General features: G+C 41.6%; 1 protein-coding gene across 3 annotated transcripts in view; it reads left to right on the top strand.

The window, feature by feature from the left end:
* SVIL (supervillin) overlaps positions 1-17,758 on the top strand; it is a 93,857-nt gene that overhangs the window by 35,621 nt on the left and 40,478 nt on the right. For 2 of the 3 annotated variants that reach the window (XM_058532717.1, XM_058532715.1), the window contains 3 exons: positions 201-777; positions 1,621-1,846; positions 9,844-9,973. In XM_058532717.1, coding sequence (XP_058388700.1) covers positions 201-777; positions 1,621-1,846; positions 9,844-9,973 — 933 coding nt within the window. The remainder of the gene's footprint in view (positions 1-200; positions 778-1,620; positions 1,847-9,843; positions 9,974-17,758) is intronic. The other variant, XM_058532714.1, reaches the window with a different exon arrangement.

Below are 17,758 nucleotides of genomic sequence, written 5' to 3' on the forward strand. Positions count from 1 at the left end.
ATATGATGCACAGTCTACTTTTCACCCAGATGATTTTGATTCATGAGATGCTTTCTATAACTATGGGATTGCTTTTCCACTAAGATAAGCAGTGAAAGTGCACCCAATGTAGTATTTCAGTCTTTGTCAAGCCATACACTGGGATTTCTGTAGATAGTATTTTTCAATCACCTTTTTACGTTTTAATTGTGCCCTCCCAGGTGCAAAGTGGAAAGCTCATACCTTTTTCACCTACTGTTAACACATCGGTGTCCACCATGGCATCCATAGTCACTCCAATGTATGCCGGGAATCTTCGGACAAAGCCATCTGTGGATGACAACACAAGTGCCATTGACTATAGGTTTCCTTCTTCAATAGAAAATTCAGACTCTCCAGTTAGAAGCATCCTGAAATCCCAAGTCTGGCAGCCTTCGGTAGAGGGTAGTGGGAACAAAGGAATGTTGAGAGAATTTGGAGAGACAGAAAGCAAGAGAGGCTCGACAGCTGTAGATGGTGGTGTTAAAAAGTACGGGTCCTTTGAGGAAGCAGAGCCATCCTACCCCATCCTTAACAGAGTCCGGGAAGGAGACAGCCATAAAGAACCCAAGTATGCTATTCTGAGAAAGGGAAGCCTGGAACTAGCTAATCCTCCCCTCGCTCATCTTGGTGAGGAACTGAAGGAATTTCCTGCTGCTAAAAGCTCTGTACAGGGGAGCCCCGATTCGAAGGACAGGCAGCCCTTTGAAGAGACAGTGAACATGGAGAATGTCACAAAAAGGAAATTTTCCCTAAGGGGTAAGTTACTGCTGCTGCTGTTTTAGATCCCAGCTGGGATTTTAGTTTCTGCTTGATTGGTTGCATGTGTTTGTGACTGCTTGTAACTAATTATGAAGGCAGTTTGTAACTAGTATTGATTAAAAATCCAGCGTGAGTCCGACTTTCCCCTAGACTTCTCTTCCCCGTGAATCTGACTTGTTCAGTGGATTAATCAATTTCTCAGCAATAAAATACCTGACGCTCTTTCACACATCTTGATAAGGTTTTGGATGACTTTGGTCATTAATTCACATGACAGCCTTATGAACTGCTAGCTCTCTTGGCCTCTGATAAATTGATGATCCCAAAAGTCCAGGGCTGGTTAAGCACAGGGAATAAGGACCTGAACTTGGTCTGTGGATTTCCAGACTCTCTTTCTACATTCCGTTTATGCAGACTAGCCAGCTATGCAGCATAGGACTTTAGTTCTCTTCCTACATTTACATAAAATGATAGTGTGTATGTTATAATAGTGGTTTTGGTTTGTGAGTATGGCACATTTGAAATGTGAAAGTATTGTTTTAGAGGAGCAGAAACATTCTGTGGTGTATAGTTAAAGCTGACTTCCTGTGTCTTGCACAGAAGAAGAGACCAATTGTCACAAAACGACTTGCTGTGTGGAGGAATCCACTGGGAAGTTTGGTTTTCTCACAGAATATAGCGTGCCCCAGACTGACATAAATCCAAGTGGATTGGGTGGCCCACCACACGCCCACGGATTGAACTCCGAGTGCAGGACGGTAGAGGGGCAAAGAGCTGGAAGAATGTTCGCCTGGAGGACTAAGTGCTGACTGCTGCTGACGTTGCTCCTTTCCTTCCCAGCAGCAGAGTTCGGGGAGCCCATTTCTGAGCAGACAGGCACAGCTGCCGAGAAAACTGTTGTTCAGACGGCAACCCCAGTGTCCTGGAAGCAGCAGGATCCTTCAGAACAGCCACAGGAGAAACTCTTTAAGAATCCATGTGCGATGTTTGCCACTGGAGAGATCAAAGCACCCACGGTGGAGGGCATCCTTGATTCGCCCAGCAAAACCATGTCCATTAAAGAAAGGTAATAGGATTTAATGATTGAAAAGTAATTCTATTAGGAAGGAGGTTACAACTTGCTTTTAGAAAAAGATCTGGTAATGGGCAAAGAGATGAAATCATGATTCCAACTACATAAGTGGATGTGCTGTTATACTAAAATTCTTTGGAGAGGTCAAGTTATTTGAGTGAAGTGCATTCACCCCAGTGCCGGGTTTGGTAGTGCCGGAAGACGCCGGTTCCTGACTCAGACGAGGAAATAAACAGAAACAGACTTTTGCTTGCTTCATTTATTTGTGGTTCCGTTTTCTTTTTTATATTAAATTCTTTGACTATCCAGTGATGGGAGCAGAGAACTTGGCTCTTTCACTTTCAGATACACATGGCTTCAAATTAAGTGCACACACATTGCTTGTGACTATTTGTCTATGTAAATTATACATGGAGGGAATGAAGATAAATTCATATTTAGGATATAAATCTTTGGGATTAGAATCTAGGTTTTGTTTATTTTACAGAAAGTAAAATGGATGACTTTCTGAACTGTGTTTAGAAATTTTATATCAGGTAATAGCTATGAAAGATTACATTTAAGTATCAAATTACCCTGTAACCTCATTTCATTCAGAAGAATGATGGAGGATTGAGAGGATATATTTAAATGGGACAGATACAAAGAATCGGAGCTAAAGATTTCAGGCTGTGTTTTCCTCGTTAACCTTTAGCCACTGTGGAATTAAGCAGCAAAAGATGTAACAGTGATAGGAATACTGATGAAGAAAGGTCTCGTCGATTTCCTGGTATGATTGGCAGAACTATTTCCCCATCTGCTCTTTACGGTTCTGCCCACCTGGACCCTTCCTTAGCACCTCCCACTATTCAGAAGTTTTCTTGCTCTGTCAGGCACCGGCCACTCTTGTTTGTCTAGGTACATTTCAAACTACTTAAGACTATATTATGAAATTACGATGCAAATTCTTCATTCTGTTTTCCAAGCCAAGATTTTGAACATTATTCATAAAATATTGAATAGATGGAGCCTTTTTCAACTGACAAATTAATAAGATTGTTATAGCATATTTTCTTTTGCCTTTTCTTATTTAAAATTCACAATAAATTAGACCTACTAGACTGAAGCATAGGTGAAGGACCGAAGGGTAAACTAAATACAAGAGAGATGTCTTAAATCAGGGAAGCAGTTTGACCTGTGCTGGCATGAAGTCCTTCTCCACGGAAGCGTGGCTGAACGAGAGTTTGAGCCCAGAGATCCAACTTTTGATAACTGGGTAGGTGCCAAGGAAGAGATATCATTTAAGGGAATTAATGATAAATATCACTTATACACACAAGTTCTGATGTTTTGTACATCAGAAAATATTCCTGGGGTAAAATTCCAGTGGAAAACACTAATATACCCTCTTCTTTGAAAACTTTTTAAAGGAGATTCCCCATCTTTGGGTATATTCTGTCTGTTGGGACTTAGGACTTTTGATGAAGAAGTTTTGTGTCTACCTACTGTGCAATAATTCTTGATTTACTTGCCTATTTTTAGTAAATTTTAGTTTTTCTTTATCTTCCTGAAAGCAATTTAAATTTTACTGTAAAATTGTCATTTTTAAAAAATGTGAGATGCTATAAAGGCACAGCTTCTTAACCCAGGCTTTGTGGACATTTGAGTTCAAGGATAGCTGTATGGTTTCTGTGAACTGTCCAGAAGCGTGTTCAGAATCGACGGTATGGGCACACGCACCTTCTGGCTGGTGGGAGACAGAACTTCTCACAGCCTCCAGGAGGCTCCTGAGCACAGTCTGTTCAGAGCCGTGATAGTAAGGAAGGCTTGTTAACTGTTGAGCTATTGAGTTTAATTATTAAAATATACGGTTAAAAAAGGAGGAGGGCACTTTATTTAGCTGCTCTGTTTGTGATAAATTATGTTCATACTAAACATATTGCCAGTGATCTTTCCCTCTTATCTTAATAATACTTTTATTTGTGCTTTGCTGAAATAAAACTACGTATATTTACAATCCATCTGTGATAGCTTTTCCCTAAGTGGGGCTCACAATCTCTCTCTTTTATTAAAATGAGATAATGAAACTTGGCCTATTTAACATAAGAATGCTGTTCATATCCTTGCAGTTGTCCTGTCCCTAGGTATCTGAGGGGGACTGGTTCCAGGACCCCTTCGGATGCTCAAGTCCCTTATGTACAATGGCATAGTATTTGCATGTAACCTACGCACATCCTCCTGTAGACTTTAAATCATCTCTAGATGACTTATAACACCTAGTACAATATAAGTGCCATGTAAATAGTTGTTATGCTGTATTGTTTAGGGAATAATGAAAAGAAAAAGAAAATCTATACACGTTCAGTGCAGACACAAGGACCCTAAGCCTTTCCACCCGCAGTTGGTTGAGTCTGCGGATGGGGACCGTGGATAGAGAGGGCCAACTATATTTGGGGTTTACATTTCCCTTTGTGGTGACACGGAAAATAGAACTTTTAAACCTTATTCTAACCTCCTCTGACTACCTCATTTTTAGCAAAGGAGAGGTACAGTTCCAGTGGTCACTAGGGCCATGTGGAGAGTAGAACCGATCCAGCAGCTGGTCTCCACCTCTTCCCCTTGGCACGTGTGGCCAGATTGCAGTGTTCACATTAGTGTTTTAGCAGCTGACATTAGTTCTCATCAGGAAAAATTGATAAGAGGGCAGAAAGTTTAGCTAAATAGTAGTGTTAGAAAGATTTTGCCCTACTCCTGTGTTAATTTTCTCAATTTACGTGTTCTTTATGTGGCTTGTTTCAAATTTCACTTTCACATTTCAGATTAAGAACTAGAGACTGGACTTTGCAGATTACCTTCATCATTTCTTCTAAATAGCTGCAGCCCTGAGGATGCGATTCTGCCTTCCCCAGGCTTGTGCGTCTGTCTGTCTCCTGCTCAGGACTTGAGCTGTTGAGTCCTCCAGCCTGAGGACCACAAGCGTCCTGTGTTGCCCTCGGCATTTCTCGTGTATTACCTCATTTAGTGCTGAAGACAGCCCTTAGGAGGAAGCAATATTATCCCCATTTCGTACATGTAAGCTAAGACTTAGAAAAGTGTAGCAACTAAGAAATTACGGGAAATCCTCAATACGTTCCTCTTTTAGAATATGTTTGCTGCTCAAGGAAACATATCTAAAAGTTCTTTTCTTTTTTCATCTTTTCTGACATCTAGAATGTCAAGTTTGAACCATAACTGGCATAAAACTTAGGATACAATCTGCTTTTTCCACTGGATTAGTGACATCACTGTTTCGTAACTGCCTGAATGATTTGAGTTTAAATTATCCCTATTTGGGTACTTCTTTGAAAAGCGTTGTAAATCAAATGAATTTTCTGTTATTTAGGAATAAAACTTTGGTATCTCTTTAAAAGTTTACTAGGCTTTTGGAAATCGAATTTCCACAGTTACTAAAACAACTGAATCTTGTGCTTTCATATTTGGGGGAGAAGATTACTAAAAAAGGGAAAAAAGCCATCCTTTCACTGGGAAATTGATGGAGTGTAAGGACTTAGTTGAACTCCCTGGAAATGTTGAAGAATCCGCCCCCAGCCTCTTGGCAGCCTGCAGACTTCTGCCTTTTAGGGGCCGCTAGGGTCCTCCCTCGCTCCCTGCAGCCTCTCCATCCACCCTTCTGCTCTCCACCCAGCCAGAGGCTGTGTCCATGCTTCCCCGACAGACTTGAGGTTTCTACCTTGGAGCTAGGAGATTTCAGCCACCGGAGGGGCCACCAGATTCATGTAAGAATTAGGGAGAGAAATGTCACTTCCCTTTGCAGCCTCTTTTTCTGATCTTTTATTTGTCCACATTGAAAAGACATGTTAGTTCACCCTCCCAGCCTGCAAACTAGCGAAGGCCAGTATCTGATATAAATACTAATCGGTGCTGCTCAGCCCAGTCCGAGATCAGTGTGGTGCCAGTGATTCTCTGAAATGAGAAGAGGGAAGAAAAAAAACAGTGAAGATGAGGAGCACGTGGTCTGCCTGTCCCGTATTTGACCCGGCCGTGACTGCTATGAGCCTGCAGAACTTGTTCTAATCAGGCAGGGCTCTCAGATCAGTGGCGCTGACACGGCCCTCTCAGGCCAGTATCCCCTGCTGAAGAAGTGTGGGCTATGGCAGGAGGGGTGGACGTTCCCCCCGGCGGCCTGGCAAGCACACGGCACGGTGGCCCCGGGCCAGGCCTTGGGGCTAATAGGCTAAGGCCATGCCACTCACTGAGTTCTCAGCCTCAGACCAAGCAGATGCCCAGGTTTGCAACAGCACAGCCCTGCAGATAGCACGGGGACTTGGCCGATGTTCCAAGTGTCGACAGTTGTTTGAATTGCATAGGCGGTAATTTATGTCACGTATAGGACCAGACGCTTTGATCCTGGCCCTCTCCAGCACAGGGCCGTCTGCAGGGAGTCAGGAGGGTCGTGAGACTGCAGAAGGAGAGAATGCACTTGGAAAGGTCTGACCTCCTCAGCTTGTTGAGCACCAAGTAGGAAATCTAACAGGACAGGAATAATACGTTTAAGTTCCAGTGCATGTATTTTTAAGTTATCCATCATTTGCACTCTAGAGGCTAGGGCTGGGGCCAAGGACCATGTGGACTCAATTGAAGCACAGTTCCTTCCATATTATTTTGGTTACTCTGTAGTCTTTGGAAGTCCCTGATGATGACCCTGCCAACACATCCAGAAGTAAGATTTCAGGTTTTTGGAAAGGAGGAATTCTTTGAAGGCCATTCCAGGGTGGTGGAAAAAAGCTAAGAACCCAGAATACTATGCAGTGCCTAAAACGTTAGGGCGAAAATGTGTCTGGCCAGCTAACACACTAATGTAGTAAGACAAGCCATGCGCTGCGAGGCAGGGTGTGCCTGTGTGGGGACCATATCTCCTATCCCACTGACATGCAGTGGGACCTCGGTCAATGAAATCCTTGGCCTGTGGGTGCGCCCGTGCCTGGTCTGTCACATTGGGAATGACAATATCCAGTTTCTCAGGTTGCTGTACAGATCAGCAGAGTATAAGTTGGACTATAAAGTGATTACAGATTCTACGTTTGTTGCTTTCTGAGTCAGTTTTACGTTCCTTAAAGCATCCGCCAGGGCAACCGTATGATTATTTACATAATGTCATTGCTCCAAACATTTGGCAGCTTCTTTTTGAGAACATCCTCAAAGACTATAGTGCATTATTTTTAATAAATCCATTTAATGAGGATGAATTTGATTTTTTTTACTTCTCTCAAATCATTTGGAATCCAGTCTGACTACAAAGGTAGATGGGCAAAATGAATAACTACTGGTCTGGGTCAAAGATGAAGTAAGAGACAGAGCTGGTTCTGAGACCAGCTTGCAAGGAAACATCGACGAGATGAACGTCTCTCGTCACAAGATGATGAATTGGAAGTACGTCTTCATTTGGGTGTAAAAATACTGGCGTGCTTACTTTTTGAATGTCTCATTTATAGACACTTTGAATCCTTTGAAAGCTCTTCTACACATGGAAATACTAATTATTTCTTTTCGTGATTTGATTTTATTAGATTATTTTTCTTACTAGAATAAAACTGACTCATTCAGAATAATTGGATAAGAGATAACTCTTAGTCATTCTGACATTCATATGAAAACACTTAAAGGAATTTAGAATTTGTTTTCAAGTACATGAACTAGCCCTTGTAGCATGCAGAGTATTCTCAAACATCATAGATTATAAAATTTAGAGCTAAATGGGATGTTGAGCCAAATGGGGCCTGTTGTAGATAGTAAGATTCTGACTCTAATTTCTAATGTGGGTTTTTTCCCACACCACCAAGCAATTCTCTGACACCAGCTGGGTATCCTACAGTTCAAGTCAATTCTAGCACTATCTACCTGGGGACAGCATCAGATCCCACAGGTAAAGGTTCAGCCCTACGAGACTGCCCTTCCCCCCTTCAGATGCCAGTTGCAAGTCCAGGTTGTCACCTGTGCTTCTGATCTACTAGCTATAGATTGGAGATTCCAACAACCCCCTCCTCGGGTTTGATTAATTTGCTAGAGTAGCTCACAGAACTCAGAGAAACATTTTACTTATTGGATCTCCAGTTTATTGTAAAAGGATATAACTCAGGAACAACCAGATGGAAGAGATGCATAGGGCAAGGTATGGGGGAAGGACGTGGAGCTTCTGTGCCCTCTCTGAGCACACCCCTCTCCTCACATCATGTGTCCACCAACCCAGGAGCTCTCTGAACGCTGTCCTTTGGGGTGTTTTATGGGGGCTTCATTACATAGGCATGATTAAGTCCAATCACCAGTGGCCAATAATTTAATCAATCTCCAGCTTCTCTCCCTTCCCCAGAGGTCAGGGGGCGGGACTGAAAGTTCCAATCCTCTAATCACATGGTTAGCTCCCCTGGCAACCAGCTCCCATCCTTAAGTGCTTCCCAAAAGTCACCTCATTAATATAACAAGACACTTTTATCGCTCTCATCACTTTGGAAATTCCAAGGGTTTTAGGAGCACTGTGCCAAGAAAGGGAGTGAAGACCAAATATATGTTTCTTATTAAAAATCAGCATATCACAGATAGATAAGGTGGCATTATACCAGTTTTATAGAATGGGCATTTGAGGTCTTATCTGCTGTCACATAGCAGAAAGGAAGGGAAGGAAAAGAGGTGGGGGGAGGGGATAGGTTCAGAGTTCAAAGATCCTGTCCCCTTTGGGGAGTTCTTTTCTTCGTGGCTTTCTTTCCTTTATTTGACTGAACGAATAGATAAATCTAAGGTGTGATTATGTATAAATTCGTCAATGTAAGTGGATTCTTCTTTAAGCAGTATGCTATATTTCATCCCATCTCCAATTCAGATATTTAATCGAGTCAGGAAACTTATTAGAAGGGCCCTTAGTTCAGTTCCCAATATGACCAGTGAGGAGAGGAGACCAGGCCACTTGACTGGAGTTAACAGCCAAACTAGAGCTGATGTGCTGCTTAAAAATACACTGTTTATGGACCTGCATTAATGATGTTTAAAAGACCCAGCCCAACAGGCTCAGCACAGAGGGAAAGGGCTGTAATCATTTTTTTCCTAATCTTTAAATTGTTTGAGCTTCAACTCAAATGAGTTTAATGATCACGGTTTTTTTGCGTTTTATCTTTTGTCTGTTTGTCCAACTTACATGCCTAAGATTTCTTCACTCGTTATAATAGAGTTAGCTGAAACAGCCTCATGTTCACAAAAATCACCTTTCACAGATAATATCCAAACAACTTTATATCAAGTCACACCACAGCTGAACTAAAGTAGGTTAGGTAAAAATCTCCATTAATTAGATTCTTTTTTTGTAGATAGCTTTCCCCTGAGGGAAGCTGAAGTAATAATTTTTAAAAATGGGTTTGTAGATAATAGTTTCTGTATTAAGAGGATAGATTGGAAAGACCAAGTTCATCTGGAAGAAAAGAACAGGGCTTAGGACACAGGAAGATAAACAATATTAAACGTCATCTTTTGCCTTTATTTAAAGGTATAATATTAAGAGATTGTCAGTTTTTTATAGCTTTAAGTTTTTAAACTCATTTCTGTTATATTTTCTGCAAATAAGTACTATCCAGCTATAATCATTAAATATTATTTCACCAAGTGACCAGAAGGGGTCAGTAGAAGACATTGTTCTCTGGGGGTGATTCCTCCTTCCTGCTCTCAGCCCCAGGGCCAGGGAAAAATAGATTCCTATGGTGGAATGATGATGCATCTTTTATCTGGCAAGTCAGATTTCAGCTTTGCATTTCAATCAACGTAAGATCTTTGGGGCCATCTTAGAAAAGGGACTCCTATATTATTTTTCCAGAGATACTTTTTTCAGAGAAAATGAAATTCAGAAAGATTAAAATTAGGTCGCTGTGGTCATTTATTGGCCAAAAAGTTGTAACTTACCTAAGTTATGGTTCTGTTACAAGTAAGAGTTTGGTGCTGAACTCTTTTTGGTTGGCCTGTTTTCCCCTTAGATTAGCACTGTTGAAGAAGAGTGGTGAGGAAGACTGGAAAAACAGACTTTCCAGAAAGCAGGAGTATGGCAAGGCATCTGTCAGCAGCAGCCTGCACATCCAAGAAGTGGAACAGTCACTCAAGAAGAAGGTAACGTTTTCCCTGTGAGGAAAAAGCGTTCTAACTAACCTCACGCTTGAAGTGTATCAGATAGGCAGCATGCATAACTTAACTAATCACCACTCTGAAGCGTGAGCAGTCTCTTGCCGTTAAGGTACACACTTCAAGTCTGTCACAGCAGCTGCCCTTGATCAAAGGTAGTCTTGACATGTTATGAAACTGGTAACTACACCGCATCCATAATGCATCAGCAAGCAAGTTGCCAAATTTTGAAGGGTGTACTTTTACTTCGGTTTAAAACCTTCTTAAATGAAGTCTGACTTTACAGTGTTAATAAAGCCTTTATAATGAAACACATTAATTGACCCTTCGCAGTTCATAATTTGCATATAAAATATGGACTTAAATGTCCTATGCTGAGATTTAAAACCCAAGTATACACAAAATAAGGACATAGTTGTGGTCAGTGAATCCTTACTTCAGCATTGTAAGTGTGTTTCACAGTGAGCAGGTATGCCTTTTATTGAGAATAGACAGCAAAATATGTTACAAGTTTAAATAAAATTAAGTAATACATTGTTATCAATACTGGCAAGCATTTCTTATGCAAAAGTGTTGATGAGTTGTTAAATTACTAATGTAATGATGACCAGCTTTTGACCAGTTAGTGCACACTTTCAAAGCTGATGGTGACTTTCCTGCTGCGTGACCCTCTGATTGCAAATGTTCTTGCTGGCTGGAGGCAAGGTGGACACCTGTGACTTATCCACTGGCCAACTTCTAGGATCAAAACTCTCCAGACAAAAAAGAAAAAAAAAAATACTTCCAACCAGATGATCACCCCTTCTAGTTCTAAAACAACTTAAGCATCTGTAGAAGAGAGAAATTATGAATGTGATCTTTATGCGTTAAGAAACTTACATAAAAAGGAGATATGCACCTAGGACTTGAGGCGAAGTTCTGACGCTATTTTATATGGTCCTTCTGTGTCTTCATAGGTTAAATTGGAACAGCCATTTGAATTCTCTATTTTGAGACATACACGATGTTAAAGATAATGACTAAGGACATTTAATCCTCAGCCATTTGTAAAGTTCTCAAATATAATTGGATATTAAAAAGTGTATGTGTGAAATTGGGATTTCAAGAATGAGATCTTGAAGTGAAAGAAAACTGGGTCCCTCAAATAATTTATCCCTGTTACCCACAAACTTTATTTAAAAGGGGCTTGAAATCATTAGTTCAAGAATAACTTTAACACTTACCTCTTGTTGGTCATTTTGGAAGAGGCAAAGAAGCCTCAGGAGCTGACAGCCCCGTATGGCCAGGTGAAAATTAAAATAAAGCTACAAAGCACAAAGCTACATAGGTTCCTCCTGAATAGTGGAGGGATCCCTGAGAAGACTGAAGGATCATTTGAGGCTGTGAAAACCAGAAGGCTGTGAGTAGAGGATGAGATCTGAACGCGTTAACACTTGGCTAAGCTTTTGGAAGGCAAGGAGTGGGAGAAGGTGTCTGCAGGTGCCCCTGGGGTGGGAAGGAAGCGCGCGTGCTCTGAGCATGGCCGGGGCTTGAGTGCGCAGTGATGTCCCTGAGCTGATGGAAGCTGCAGACTCTGCAGCAATGGTGAACTCGCTCTTCCTGCTCCTCCTCAGTGACCTACTTCACTTTGGCCTGAGACAGCCAGCTCTTTGAAGTTAAAATAAGCCCATCTATTTTAGGCTTCTGTAGCAGAGATTGGGAAATGTCAAGTTCTCTTGCGGTCAAGTGGATTTCACATGGCCTGTGATAAGCCCTCAGCTTCCTTTCTTCCCAAAGGCCGGCAGTATATTTCACTCACACCTTCGCTGTGCTCAGAGGTGGTAGGTGAGGTGCCTTAAGCCTGATCTGTCTTAAGACAGCCCCCAAACAGCTGAGGAGGAGTGCTCAAGAAACGCCACTGCTTACTGGGTGTCTGAATGCCGCCCTGGAGAAGGAAGGACATTCATGACATGTGGTGCATGCAGATGGGATCTTGCTGCATGGGCTGGGTGTAGACTTGCTGATCAAGAGCTACTGAGGGGAACAAGCTCCGGAACCTTCCATCTTTTCCACCAAGGTAGAAAGGAGGTGGTTTTATAGTCAGATCATCACTTCCTGCACAATTTCTCAATTCAGCAAACCGTATTCATTGTTACCAAACATTTTACAGCTTGTCCTCCTCAAGCTTTTGTGTGTGGTAAGAGTTGTAGCCGTGGGAATGCAGAGGAGGCAGGAAATAGAGACGGACTCGATGTAAATCATTTCCATTGCCCCTGTGAAAATCCATACTGTCCAATAAAAATATAATGTGAGCCACATAAGTAATTTTAGATTGTGTAGTAGCCACATTAAAAAAGATATAAAGGATGCCTTGAAAATGTATAACTGTTTTGTTTCTGTCAAAGGATTTGTCCCAAAACAAGACAGTTTTGTGGTGTTCTACCAGCATCTCATTTTGGGTCCTATATGGTAAGAAGATATTCTTTTGGCCCATGAATAGAGTTGGGAAACTAACAGTTTTCCTTTCTCTACTGAAAGATCTGTCATGTCTTCAAGAATATGTAACTTAACAGCAGTTCCTTGCTTTTTAAATTTATGCCCCCGAATTAAGATTGATGATTTGGACCATGAGAGCACTAGTCATTACCTAGCTGACTCTGTCATTTCCTGTGACAAAGAGTTTGGGTTCTTTCTCCTCTCTTTCTCTCTCCCCCTTGACACCTTCTTGTCTTCTCTTCTTTCTCCTGTTCTTGGTTTAATCTAGGGCATTGCTCACCTGACTTAAACATTTTTGCTTTTGTAGCATATAAAATTCGTTCTAAAGATGGGAAAGCCATTTGGTTTGTAGATTTGGTCTGGTCCACACCTTGTGGAATGTGTGCACTTGAGCATGATCTGTGGACAGTTTCCTCCAGAGTAACTCATTCTGTCGAAAGAATGAGAGAAAGGAAATGAAGCGAAGTTTTAAAGAAGTGATTTGGCAAGAGGTCTTGTTGTTACAACTAAATTGCAGTTATTTATTTTCACCAAATAATTATTTAAGTTCCAACCCCATTTTGGCATATTCACCAGTAAGGCGTATACAGGGACTCCCATGTCCTTTTAAGATAATCATCCAGAATATCAGACTTTTCCAGGAAATAAAAACCCTTTATAGGGTTTGCCATTACAACTCTGCATCTATTTCTGAGTCGCAGATTAGGATTTGATGTCCACTGTGCTCAGTAGTATCAGGTCAGTGAATCAAGCTAAGATCTATGATGTCCCCAGAACAAGTCCTTGAAAATTCAGGGAAGATGAATCGGCCACATTCATGTTCAAATTGCCTGCTGTCATTGCAATTCCAAATCACAACTCAGGAGAAGGAAGTCAATTTTAGGAGCAAGGGTAGGAGAGAGAGAACGGCTGATGGGATGAGCTCCAAATTAAAGCTTATCATCCTGTTGATGGGGTATGAGTTTCCTGGTGTGTGTGCCACCCGACTATGTGAGCATGTGCATGCTTCTCACTGAACTCAGGCACAGAATGCTTGAAAATGATGGTCACACTCTAACTCGACCCTGCTCTTCTGACAGTTGGCAATGATTCCTATTTGTTTTAACCTATAGGAAGAAGGAGGATTTACAGATGATAGTGCCATTTCTAATCTGCTTTGGGTAAGCCTGACTCGAACGTAGGTGTTCTCCACATTATAGCCAGTTACACCTGTTCACGGGTAATTCTCAACCTTGATGGTTCCCTTTGTTCTCTGCTCAGTGTTTTTTTGTTTTTGTTTTTTTGTGAGGAAGACCGGCCCTGAGCTAACATTCGATGCCAGTTCTCCTCTTTTTTGCTGAGGAAGACTGGCCCTGGGCTAGCATCTGTGCCCATCTTCCTCCACTTATATGGGACCCCGCCACAGCATGGCTTAACAAGCGGTGCGTCGGTGCGCGCCCAGGATCTGAACAATGACAAACCCCGGGCCGCTGCAGCGGAGCGCACACACTTAACTGCTTGCGCCACCGGGCCGGCCCCCTCTGCTCGGTTTTTATCCCGAGGTGAGATGCTACCTTTATCCAGAGTGGAGAGCTATCCTCTTTCCTTACATTTTCTTTTTTAATGATGTAATGAAAAAACTTTAAAGGCTTTAAAGAAGATATTTTATGTTAAATGTTAAAACTGTCCGAGAAAAGTCATGGTTCCCCTTTCTGTAACTGAATATCTTATATAAATTGCAGTAATCCTGCCATTAACTCATTTAGTTACTGCACAAAGCTGACTCGGGTATATTTACTGTGCTTGTGTGGATTTATTTAGTGTTCTAAAAAAATAATCAAATAGGAAGGACTCTCTTGAAAAGAGAACTGAAATTGCAATGAGTAGATTAACATTGTTAGAGAATTCATTGTTTTAGTCTCTCTCCCTCCCCACCCTGCTCTGATGAATCTTCTCTTTTCACCTCTAATCCTCTTGCTTTGCTCTATAGGAACCTGTATATGCTTCTACTTATTCTCCTGCTATACCTGCTGCCCATAAATACCTGTCTTTTGTATCTATTAATCAGGTGAGGAAAAGCCTACGTGTATTAAGCCTCATTGCAATTTCTGAGCAGCAGGGAAGAACTTGTTTCATTTGGGGAAGTAACTCCTGTGCTGCGTTTGTGTGTGTGCGTGTATGTGTGTGTGTGTGTTTAATCAGTTCTTTGTATATTTGGGGTCAGTCACACACATTGCATCCTTGGCTCCGACTTTGAGGTAGCCCTGATGGTGTTAATTCACCTCATAATCATGAAACTGGTTTAAGAGGAAAGTTTCCCCTTTTGATCTCCAAGCTCCAACATCCTAAGTTGAGTCAGGAGCCCAAGAAGTACGCCAGAGTGTTCCTTGCTCCGGCTCAGTGGCGAGGTTGCTTGCTTAGCCTGATGAACTGGGAGGGTGCGGTGGAGGCAGCTGGGGCGTGGAAGGGAGAGGGAGGAAGATACAGCAAGGAAGAGCCGGGCTGACATGAGCTGCTTGCAGTGGCTCTGTTTAAATGAAAACCCACAGACCTCCTGCCCCTTTCCCTCCATCCTCACTGCCCCCCGTCTGAACCCCACCCCAGAGGGGAGACCTGGCCTGGGCTGAGTGACTCTGTTGGTGTATAATATGCGGTAATTTTTAAAGTTAAAAATGTCGATGATTGTTTTGTATTCCCCTGGGAATGTCCCTGGTGTCAAAATAGCTTTGAAAAGTGGCTGCATCCACTTTGCCATGAATCCCAGGTTATAGTCTCCTCCGTCTGTGGGACTTTGGCCAGTGCCTTACCTCTGAGGGCTTCTATCTCCTCATCAGCACTGGGACTTTGTTACCTCTAAGGTGGCGCTAACTAAAAATTTCATGACTGTACTGTTCGTTTAGGACCAGTAGTGACAAAACAGCTCTCGAGGGAGAGGCGCAGGGTTTCGAATATGAAATCGCCAGGGTGCTGCCAGAGGGAGGTGGCGGGTGGGTCCCCCTGTATTCATCTCACATCTTCACGAATGGAAACTCTCCATTCCTTCTCCCTAAGGTGGCCTTTTCCCTCGCTTTCTGTGGCTCCTTTCCTCTGAACTTAGGAATGCTGCTCTGTGAGAGCCCAGCCCACAGAGCCAGTCAGTGTCCACCAAATAGCCTTTATTTTTTAGAGCGGTTTTAGGTTCACAGCAAAATTGAGCAGAAATTCAGAGATTTCCCATATACCTCCTGCCCCCTCACACACATAGCCTTCCCCACTACCAACATCCCACACCAGACTGGTACATTTGTTAAAAATGATGAACCTACATGGATACCTCATTATTCTCCAACATCCATAGTTGATGTTTGGGTTCACTCTTGGTGTTGTACATTCTCTGGATTTTGACAAATATGTAATGACTTGTAGCCATCATTAGGATATCATACAGAGTAGTTTCACAGCCCTAAAAATCCTCCGTACTCCACCTATTCATCCCTACCTCCCCCCAAATCCTTGGCAACCACTGATCTTTTTGCTATCTCTGTAGTTTTGTCTTTTCCAGAATGTCCTATAGTTGGAATCATACAGTATGCAGCCTTTTCACATTGGCCTCTTTCACTTAGTAATATGCATTTAAGATTCCTCCATGTCTTTTCATGGCTTGATGGCTCATTTCTTTTTAGTGCTGAATAATATTCCATCGTCTGGATGTACCACAGTTTATTTATCCATTTGCGTACTGAAGGGCATCTTGGTTGCTTCCAAGTTCTGGCAATTTTGAATAAAGCTGCTATAAATATCCATATGCAGATTTTTGTGTAGCTAAAAGTTTCCAACTCCTTTGGGTACCAAGGAGCGTGATTGCTGGATCATATGATAAGAGTATGTTTAGTTTTGTAAGAAACTGCCAAACTGTCTTCCAAAGTGGCTGTACCATTTTGTATTCTCACCAGCAATGAATGAGAGTTCCTGTTGCTCCACAACCTCTCCAGCATTTGATGTTGTCAGTGTTTTGGATTTTTGCCATTCTAATAGGTGTGTAGCAATCTCATTGTCTCGTAAAGCAACAACAATCTTGTTTTAATTTGCATTTCCCTGATGACATATGATGTTAAGCATCTTTTCATTTGCTTATTTGCCATCTGTATATCTTCTTCGGTGAGGTATCTGTTCAGATCTTTTGCCCATTTTTTAATTGGTTACTTGTGTTCTTATTGTTGAGTTTTAAGAGTTCTTTGTATATTTTAGATAACAGTTCTTTATAAGATGTGTCTTTTGCATATATTTTCTCCCAGTCTGTGGCTTATCTCCTCATTCCCTTGACAGTATCTTTCAGAGAGCAAAAGTTTTTAATTTCAGTCAAGTCCAGCTTATCAATTATTTCTTTCATGGATCATGCCTTTAGTGTTGTATCTAAAAAGTCATCACTGAACCCAAGATCATCTAGGTTTTCTTCTATATTATCTTCTACAAATTTTATAGTTTTGTGTTTACGTTTAGGTCTATGATCCATTTTGAGTTCACTTTTGTGAAGGGTGTTAAGTCTGTATCTAGATTCTTTTTTTCTCTCTCTTTCTTTCTTTTTTTTCTTGCATGTGGATATCCAGTTATTCCAGCACCATTTGTTGAAAAGACTATCTTTTCTCCACTGTGTTGCCTTCACTCCTTTCAAAGATTAGTTGAGTATATTTGAGTGGGTCTGTTTCTGAGCTCTCTGTCCTGTTCTGTTGATCTATTTGTATATTTTTTATCAATACCACACTGTCTTGATTCCTGTAAGTTGATAGTAAGTCTGGAAGTCAGGCAGCATCAGTCCTCCGACTTTGTTCTCCTTCAATATCGTGTTGGATATTCTGGGTCTTTTGTCTCTCCATGCATATTTTAGAATCAGTTCATCAATATCCACAAAATAACTTGCTGGGATTTTGATTCGAATTGCACCGAATCTATAGAGCAAGTTGGGAAGAACTGACAGCTTAATGTTGCATCTTCCAGTTCATGAACAAGGAATATGTCTCCATATATCTTTAAGTTTAAAGAAAAATAGCATTTACCAGAGGCCATCTATGTTTTATTTCTTCAAAATTAAAATGGCTTAAAAATTCTATATTTTTACTTCTTGAGAATTTTCCCAGATAAACTTTTTATATACCAGTTATGTAGCACTGGCTCACCAGTGTCCTTCGAGACGCCTTTCCTCCAGCAGTCCTGGTGTCAATATTCAATAATGCAGAGGCTCAAAGAAGAAAGCAGAACATTTAAACAGCACACCAGCTCTGTCTAAAAGGACTGTTTTTCTCTTTGTCAGGCTTGAACACACGTTTTCTTCTTCCTCACCTG

The sequence above is a fragment of the Diceros bicornis genome, chromosome 36 (assembly GCF_020826845.1).
Source record: "Diceros bicornis minor isolate mBicDic1 chromosome 36, mDicBic1.mat.cur, whole genome shotgun sequence".
Taxonomy (NCBI): Eukaryota; Metazoa; Chordata; class Mammalia; order Perissodactyla; family Rhinocerotidae; genus Diceros; species Diceros bicornis.